At 34.6% G+C, this 8,435-nt stretch overlaps 2 protein-coding genes across 2 annotated transcripts; one reads left to right on the forward strand and one right to left on the reverse strand.

Annotated features, from left to right (window-relative positions):
- The first annotated feature begins 2,270 nt into the window (after positions 1 to 2,270).
- On the forward strand, positions 2,271 to 3,990 carry LOC143605056 (formiminotransferase cyclodeaminase-like protein). Its single transcript, XM_077081314.1, has 2 exons — positions 2,271 to 2,715; positions 3,473 to 3,990. The coding sequence occupies exons 1-2, from the start codon at positions 2,319 to 2,321 to the stop codon at positions 3,976 to 3,978; spliced, it is 903 nt and encodes a 300-aa protein (XP_076937429.1). The 5' UTR covers positions 2,271 to 2,318; the 3' UTR covers positions 3,979 to 3,990.
- A 483-nt stretch (positions 3,991 to 4,473) lies between these two features.
- On the reverse strand, positions 4,474 to 6,740 carry LOC143605055 (AT-rich interactive domain-containing protein 2-like). The gene is made up of 2 exons (XM_077081313.1): positions 5,607 to 6,740; positions 4,474 to 5,441 (listed from the first exon to the last, which is right to left on the reverse strand). The coding sequence occupies exons 1-2, from the start codon at positions 6,492 to 6,494 to the stop codon at positions 4,587 to 4,589; spliced, it is 1,743 nt and encodes a 580-aa protein (XP_076937428.1). The 5' UTR covers positions 6,495 to 6,740; the 3' UTR covers positions 4,474 to 4,586.
- Positions 6,741 to 8,435: the final 1,695 nt, after the last annotated feature.

Below are 8,435 nucleotides of genomic sequence, written 5' to 3' on the forward strand. Positions count from 1 at the left end.
GCTCACGGTGTCTGTTTTGCAGGTTATCAGAATAACCATCTTTGCCGGGTCTAACCCCTCGTGGGAAACATCTATTTAACCCCCAGATTATCCGTAATCTGCCCGGGGTCGATTAGTGTTTCTTCACTCAATTATCTTAATCGGCGTGTTATCCAACATTTAATTATGTGACACGTTTCGTTGTCACATTAACAATGTCCTTTACCCTCTGCCATGTTTCATGTTAAAAGTGACATCCTTGTCAAAATATGACCCGGGTTTAGGTACCACCAATCTCATCAATACCCAAAATGAACCAAACAATGTGTGTTGATACTTGGGTATCATCTTGCTACTCACTTTACAATGTCAAGTCAGCGTTACATCATACCTCACTTCACTACATTGTCATCCATAAATCATAATACTATGAAAATGGTCACAAATTCACGGAAAAATTACGAAAATAAGCGTTTATGAAAACAAATTTCAACATCTTACCAACTAATTAACTAAAGATATTGTTTATAATTAATCAAAACTTTTCCCTAAGAAATAGTGATTGTCACTCTATCAAACACATCCCATTCCATTTTTTCACATGATTGTATCAACATTTACCCACTCCTTCCAACAATCATAATCACCTCACAATTTACTATTTTCGCCATACACATAATTCACACAGCATACAAGTCACGTTTAGATAAAAATCCACACATGCCTATGATCAAAACCCTTGTGAATCAATATCAAATCATATCGCGCCATCACACTGTCCATTCCCATTTATAATTGGTTTAGCGTCATTATAAAACATCCCCATATCATATATAAAACTATGTATTGTCATTGAAGTCATCCCGTGAATTCATCCAGTATTATTGTGTCATCAATTACTGACGGGATACTGTACACTTGTTGAAGCCACCTGAGCCTGTGGTGGTTTAGACGAACATGGGCTTCAACGAATTTTTTGTTTTTTTCCTAAAAGTTTAAAACAATATTGTAAATTAAATAATAAATTTTATAATAAAAGATATAAATATAGAAATAATTTTATTTATTTATTAAACCATCTATAAACAAAATAACTTACTAAATTGGGCCCAAAAAATACAAAATAACTTAATAATTAGGCCAATAAATAATAAATAACAAACTACAAGAAAAGCCCACAAAAAAAACATACATCCAAACACCTTGTCCAATACAAGCCTTTCAAAAAAAGCCCACAAATAATTAGGTCAATCTCCTTCTTTCACGTAGTTCATGGGCCATAAATAGAAATAGAAGGTTTAAAGTGTGAAAGATATGTCTAATTGGTTTTGTCTTAAGAAAGAAAACAACCTATTAAACTAATAGCTGAAAAGGTAACATATTGAATGATTTTCTTCAATCAAGTCAGTCATTCTATAGAGCTATTCAGTGTTTTAAACCGGATTTCGCACAGTAGGCCGGTATTTTGAGTCCGGTATCTTTGACCGGTTTGCTAGAACATCGTACCGGCGGTTTTTGTTTAAAATACCGGTTTTTTCCGGCAAACCGGTTTTAAGCCCGAGAAATTTTTGATATTTTTGGTCCATATTTTTTCAAAATTACTTTTAACCCAACAATTAACATTTAAGCGTGTAAACTTTAAACCTATTCTTTTAAAATTGAGTGCATTTGCATTATTTTTTTAAAATGGTTTAACTTTTGGATTATTTTTTGTTATAGGAATCATTTAGTTTTGTGTTATTTTTGGATTGAAGTTACATTTATAAGAAATTATAAGATAAACTATTCCACCGGTTGAACCTCCCGATATAAACCGGTTCAACCGGTTGTACCATTTTTTAGCTCAATCCGGTACAAGTAAAATACCGGTTTTTAAAACATTAGGGCTATTAGAACCCTCGTACCTTTCTTAACTCAAACATTTAGGGTTCCAACACAATCATTGTACCTTTTTTAATATAAAAATGCACTTGTAACTTGCAACACGTAAGAAGCAGTCCCCGGCTATGAGGCAGGGTGGTGAGGTTGACCGTCCCTGACCAATCACCCATATAGTAGCGGATTTTATTTAAAAAACGGTTTTATATATTTTTAAAAAATAATATGCATTCTTAATGTTTAAACCTAATTTACCAATTCATTTGAACCCATAATAATAATCATCATAATAATAATAATAATTTATTTATTTGTGTAAAAAGAAAATAATTGTTATAATTCCCAAAATATTTGTAAGGTCAAAATTCATTTTAGGGAGTAGGTATGGATAACAAAATATCTATCAATCATCAAACACAATCTTCACCCTTCACAATCCGTCACATTTGAAAGTATCACAAATGCTCAAATCGACGCTATCTTGTTGCAAAATTTACATCTCCGAAACACGAAACAAATCCGCACTCGCATCAATAGTCCAAGCCGCCACAATATATCCCGATGTCGCAATTGTCAACAAGTTCGAAGACGATTCTTACAACAGAGTTGGTTACACACTCGTCGCTAAATCGACGTTAACACCAAATAATAATAATGATTCAAGTTCTTTAAAGCATGCGGTTTTCTCAATGGTCAAAGCAGCTTTTGAAGCCGTTGACTTTGACCAACATAGTGGAAGTCATCCTCGTCTTGGTGTCGTTGACCATGTTTGTTTTCATCCGTTAGGTTCAACATGTGTTCAACAAGTTGCCGTTACTGCGAAAGCTTTAGCCAAGGATGTTGGCTCCGTACTTAAAGGTTTGGTTGGTATAGATTTAGTCAAACGAGTCGGATTTGGGTTGACTTGTTTGACTGTTTTATAATTATTTTATTAAAATATGTATTTTATGTTATAACTTAAATATGTCGGTTTTAGTAAATTGCACTTTTGGTCCCTGTGGTTTGGCGAGAATTGCAACTTTGATCATTTTTTTTGGCAACATTAAGCTAGCGGTCGTTTTGTAGTTTGAAGGATATTTTAGTCTTTTGGCATAGTACGAGATATTTAACTTTTTTGCTTGTGGTGTAAACCTTGTACCTTATGCATTGATATCTTGTACTTTATCAAAAAAAACTAATATACCTTTTTAAGTTAATAGAAAAGTTAGACAGAGTTAGTGAATTGGACTGATATTACAAGTTCTAGACTGCACAATGTGCGGTTTACGCTATAACTTAAGTAGGTAGTTTCTCTTAAAAAAAGAAAGGATTAATAATTTTTATAGTTTAAACGTAATTCTTTTATATACATTTGTATTTTTAGGGATAAATTTATAGTTTTTGAGTATTAAAATGTAAAAAAATATATATAAAAAAATTCGGATTGAACGGGTTGCCTTCATTTAAATCCGTCAAAACTTGTGTCGTTCGGATTACTATGTCTGTCTGATATGATTTTCAGGTTTGTGTATGTTCGTGTCTGGGTCAAACCTTGTCGTTGTCGGGTTTGACCCACCAGCCCATAAACACGACTCATTTAACGACCTACATTTATTTTCATAAACATGCATTGCAGTCCCTACATACACATATGGAGCTGCTCATAAAGACCAAAGATCATTAGACGCAATCAGGAGGGAGCTCGGCTACTTCAAGCCGAATGCAGCCGGACATCATTGGTCAGGTGGGCTAGAGTCAACAGTTCTACCACTTGAACCAGACGAAGGTCCGGTCCAAGTGGTCAAAACCAAGGGTGTGGTGGTCATAGGTGCAACCAAATGGGTTGATAACTACAATATGCCTGTGTATAGCAATGACATTGGTACGGTTCGCAAGATTGCAAAGAGGGTAAGTGGAAGAGGGGGTGGGCTTGCGTCGGTTCAGTCAATGGCTCTTGTTCATGATGGTGTTATTGAGGTGGCTTGTAATCTGCTTGAACCGAGTGTGGTTGGTGGTGATCAGGTTCAGGGCGCGGTTGAACGGTTAGGAACCGAGGCGGGTGTGACTGTTGGGAAAGGGTATTTTACTGATTTTTCACAAGATGAGATTATAAAAACTTACTTGAAGTTAACTTCTGCTTGACTAGTTCATGTCACTTATATAATATCCATGTTTCATGTTATATATATAAGTTTTTTTAAATATAATTATAACATCATTCAGTTCTTGAATCTGATCTGACCAGTAAATTGGTAAGACGGCCAATTCGATATCTATATGTATATATTATTATGGTATGTATAGAAGTATACATTTATATACAAATGTTGCATACCCATATAATATATGATTGATAGATTAATGTGATAGTTAAGAGGTATGCATATCGTCCCCATTCGATGACTATATATATATTTATACTGGTTCTTGGAGAAGTATATAACATATGCGTATGCTCTATATCTGTATAATATATGATTGATAAACTGATGTGATGACTAAAAGATATACATACTGTCGCCTCAAAATACGCAAAATTTTAGCAAAGCTAGAAAACAAAATATCTTAAAATGGTCAGACGCCTTTAAACCTTAAACAACAAACAAACCAACACGATAAAAACACGTCATGGGTACCTAGTACCGCGATCTTTCGTAACATTTTCAAAGTTACGATTCTACACGAAACAAAATTGGTTTAAACCGGTTTACAAATATGCACACAACCATCTTTTCATACTAAAATACATTTCAAGGACACCCCACGTCATGTTCGTCAAGATTCATGCAGGGTGCGTTCTTGATAGATAAAGCATCGATCTTTTCATGCCCCACGTCCTGTTCATCGTCATCACTGTCTATATTCTCAGGCATAACGCGATTCTGGAAACTTCGTCGTCTAAGCATAAAAACATTGAAGTAATACCTCACTAATAAATCTTTTGTTTTACAAGGTATTGACTCAGAAGCTCTTGTCCAAAAATTGTTCATGATTTCATGTCTTGACTTGCTTTTATCAGCCAACTCTTGTCGTGCTTTCACCACCAAACTTTTAAACTCGCTTTCCTCTTTTACGCTCCATGAAGAAACCGCGGCTTCTTCACCCATATGATGAAACTTCCATTTATAGAAAATTTGACCGAGTTCACGTTTGACTTTCGTTCTACTTTGACCGATATGAACCCTCACACAGTCAGCAGACCCGCGAACGAGACACGTACACTTACTTTTCCTTCCTTTCCCAACCACTCCAAAACCCATGTCACATTTTCCATTTTTGCCCTCCGGTGGGGGCCACATCCGAGTACCGAGCCACTTAAGATCACTCTCGGAAACAAAACCTGTCCACTCGGGTACTTCTGCTCTTACATTAACACTTTCTGTTTCTTCATCTTCACACGTATCGTCTTGTATCTCAACTGTTGGCAGGATTTGCGGGGTCTTTTTGACACGTTTGGTTCGAGAAGATGAGCACGATGTACAGCCTGGACACGAGCATGATTTTACCGAACTGACCCTCTGGCTGCATCTCATTCTTTTGGAAGACAAGTGAACGGGAATTTTATCGTCTTCATACATAGACGGATGCATCATATGTCTTTTCTTCTGCATATCATTTATCGAATTTCAAAAGTCAAAATGATAATTTAACCTAGATTTTACAAAATATATGAAAGGATATTAAATAACACAACACTGCAACTAATGTAATTTTCTTTCATTGTAAGTAAAGATCTTACTACAAATAGGCAAACCGAAAGAAAGTTATACCTGTGGGCCATACACTTTATTGCCCGAATCCACATTCGGTTTTGCAAAAAGCCTCTCTTTTACACATAATACCTGCTTCCATACTTCATTTCCCTTATATTTCTTCCACTTGGAACTATTTGGTATGCTTCCGACATCGTGTGGATTTCTTGCAGCATTTACTACCCAATTTAGCATTTTTGACAACGATAAAGATTCCGCCTGTTTCCTCTTCTGAGAACTAACCACATTATTGTTATAGTTATTGTTACTGTCATTGTCACCTGTATTATTGTGTTTATTAATCTTGGATTGAACACTAACTCTTTTGTCATCATCATCTTTGATCATCAAAACATCCACTTTCTTGAACTCTAATTTTTTCTCATCTAAACCGCTAAAATTTTCATCTTTTTCATCAACATTATTAATTCTTGAAACCCTCGTTTCGGTTTTCGCGATATCAAGATCCAATTTTTCTTCAAAACCCTCATTGCCCACATTACCTTGAAACCCTTTCAACTCGTGAAACAACGAATCCAACTTCTCGAGAACACCAAGATCCCCATTATCCAACTTCATATCCTTAAACCCTCCATGGGTCAACCACTGATCCAACTCTTTCAAATACTTAATATAAATGAGCTGCAACGACGCCACGTGGGCGGTACCTAACCCGCATTCCTTGGCAACAAACTCCCACAACTCATTCTTGGAAACCAACTCATAATCCCCTATCTTCCTCACAACCCAAAACAAAGTGAACAAATCAGCCTCCACACCATCACTAAGCCTAGGTGGAAACCCCCAAATTACATCTTTATTTATAGACCAAAGAACTTGATCAAACAAAGATCTTAACCTATCAGTTTTTACTAACTTATCTTGAAATTCAGTAAAATGGGCCATCTTTAACAGTCAAGATTCTTCCTTTTTCACAAAGAAACAGAAGATAACACAAACCCTTATGAAATATTAAGCAAAATGGTCATCAAAATTGAATCTTGAACAATCTTGCACAATCTTGCATAAGTAAAGATTTGACCTTGGTACATTTTTACAGTCAAGATTCTTGCTTTTTCACAAAGAAACACAAGATAACACAAACCCTTATGAGATATTAAGCAAACTGGTCATCAAAATTGAATCTTGAACAATCTTGCCTAAGTAAAAGATTTTACCTTGGTACAAGTTTTAATTAGTAGAAAGTGAGATGAGTGAAATTAAGGGTCAGATGGATGGTGAAATGATTCAACATTAAATATGTAAAAGAAGGTAGACAAGTGCCAGAACAAGAAATAGCCAGGTAAACATTCATTCTTGGAAAATATGAAATAATAAAACAATAATAGTAATAATAATAATTAGTCAAGTCTTCATTAGAAAGTAACCATTTATGAGTGATTTATGCTAAGAAAGAGGGGTACATGGGTTTGTGATGATGTGGGTGTACCAAATAAGCCCACGTTTATATATATTTTTATTTTTATAATATAACCTAATGTAAGGGCAATTTTGTCCTTTCATTCACTGTATTTGTAGGGCAAATTTGTCATTTCATTCATTCACGTTGACTTTAAAGTTTGGCTTGAACGTTTTTTTAAAAAATAACACCGTTGATTGGCACTGATAGTAATTATGCTGTCACAAGAACATAACTCTCTGACGTAACACACGGTGAGACGAAAACTCAGGTGAGCTCGAGATTCAAACTGACAATCTCACAAGACCTAGCCTTCTTAAATTTACCTAGCTAATTATTTTTAGTTTTCTTAATACATAATCAATTTTAAGTTAATAACTATATGATTTGTATGAAGCATTATCTTTCGTTTAATTGTGATACATGAAGGTTTATTTTGTTATATTTGGACAATGGTGTAAAGTATAATAGAAATAATTTTTTTGTTAAAAAAATTTGTGTTATGCACAAATATAGTTGTTTATATGTGCTCAATTATGGTTACACTTTTTTTTAAGTTTGTTTATATAAAACTTAAAAGGTAAAAAAGGTAGAACAAGTTGGAACTACGAATAAGCAACTTTTTTGGTGGTCAGTATCAAGTCTACTTTAAGGTCATATGGTTCCTCTATGTTCACCATTTATTTATCTTTAAATATAGACGTAGAAAGAGAGGTGTGTGTGGTGTGTTTCTTTAAATATGTATAATTTTTTGTTGTATTCATTTTGGTACAAACCTATTTAGAAAATGGAACCCGTTATATTATTTATATTGGTTAGGGTGAGCAAATTAACCGTCATAACCGCAAACCGAACCATAACCGAACCGATTTTAACCGATAACCGATATAACCAGTGGGTCGGTTTAATGAATTTTTGAAAACCGCTATATGTGGGTTGGTTTTGGTTAATGTTAATTCTAAACCTGCCATAACCAAACCACCCCATTTATGTAACTAGTGACAGAGAAATAAGGGTTTGGAAATTAGAACTACTGCATGAATAAGATATTTTACACTTATTGTCGTTACATATTAAAATTCTCCACACCAACTAGGAAACATGCCAATAATATTGGTGATATTGGTTACCATATACATTCCAATGTTTCATAATTGTCGTTCCGAATTTCCATCCAAATTGCCATTTCAAATATTTAATATGTCAATTAGATATGTATATCCCATAAATTGCAGTACAAAAAAAAGAACATATATTTGAATTTCACAATATATTTAGCGACTAATCAGTGTTCGCAATCATATAGAAGGATTGTTTATTTCGGTCACGGTTTACCGACCCATAACCGACTCGCTATAACCGTTAAACCAATTAACTACAACCGCCATTACGGATCCGTTATGGTTATGGTTATCTATTAACCGCTA

The sequence above is a fragment of the Bidens hawaiensis genome, unplaced genomic scaffold (genome assembly GCF_021521415.1).
Source record: "Bidens hawaiensis isolate Kalapana, Puna unplaced genomic scaffold, B.hawaiensis_p1.1 tig00067808_1, whole genome shotgun sequence".
Classification (NCBI taxonomy): domain Eukaryota; kingdom Viridiplantae; phylum Streptophyta; class Magnoliopsida; order Asterales; family Asteraceae; genus Bidens; species Bidens hawaiensis.

What these genes read in the sequence shown, in the direction of transcription:
- LOC143605056 (XM_077081314.1), top strand. Translation starts at nt 2,319, where the DNA reads ATGCTCAAATCGACGCTATCTTGTTGCAAAATTTACATCTCCGAAACA. An exon ending in TGTTGGCTCCGTACTTAAAG is followed by an intron (nt 2,716 to 3,472) that starts GTTTGGTTGGTA and finishes CATGCATTGCAG; the next exon opens with TCCCTACATACACATATGGA.
- LOC143605055 (XM_077081313.1), bottom strand. Translation starts at nt 6,494, where the DNA reads ATGGCCCATTTTACTGAATTTCAAGATAAGTTAGTAAAAACTGATAGG. An exon ending in ATAAAGTGTATGGCCCACAG is followed by an intron (nt 5,442 to 5,606) that starts GTATAACTTTCT and finishes AATGATATGCAG; the next exon opens with AAGAAAAGACATATGATGCA.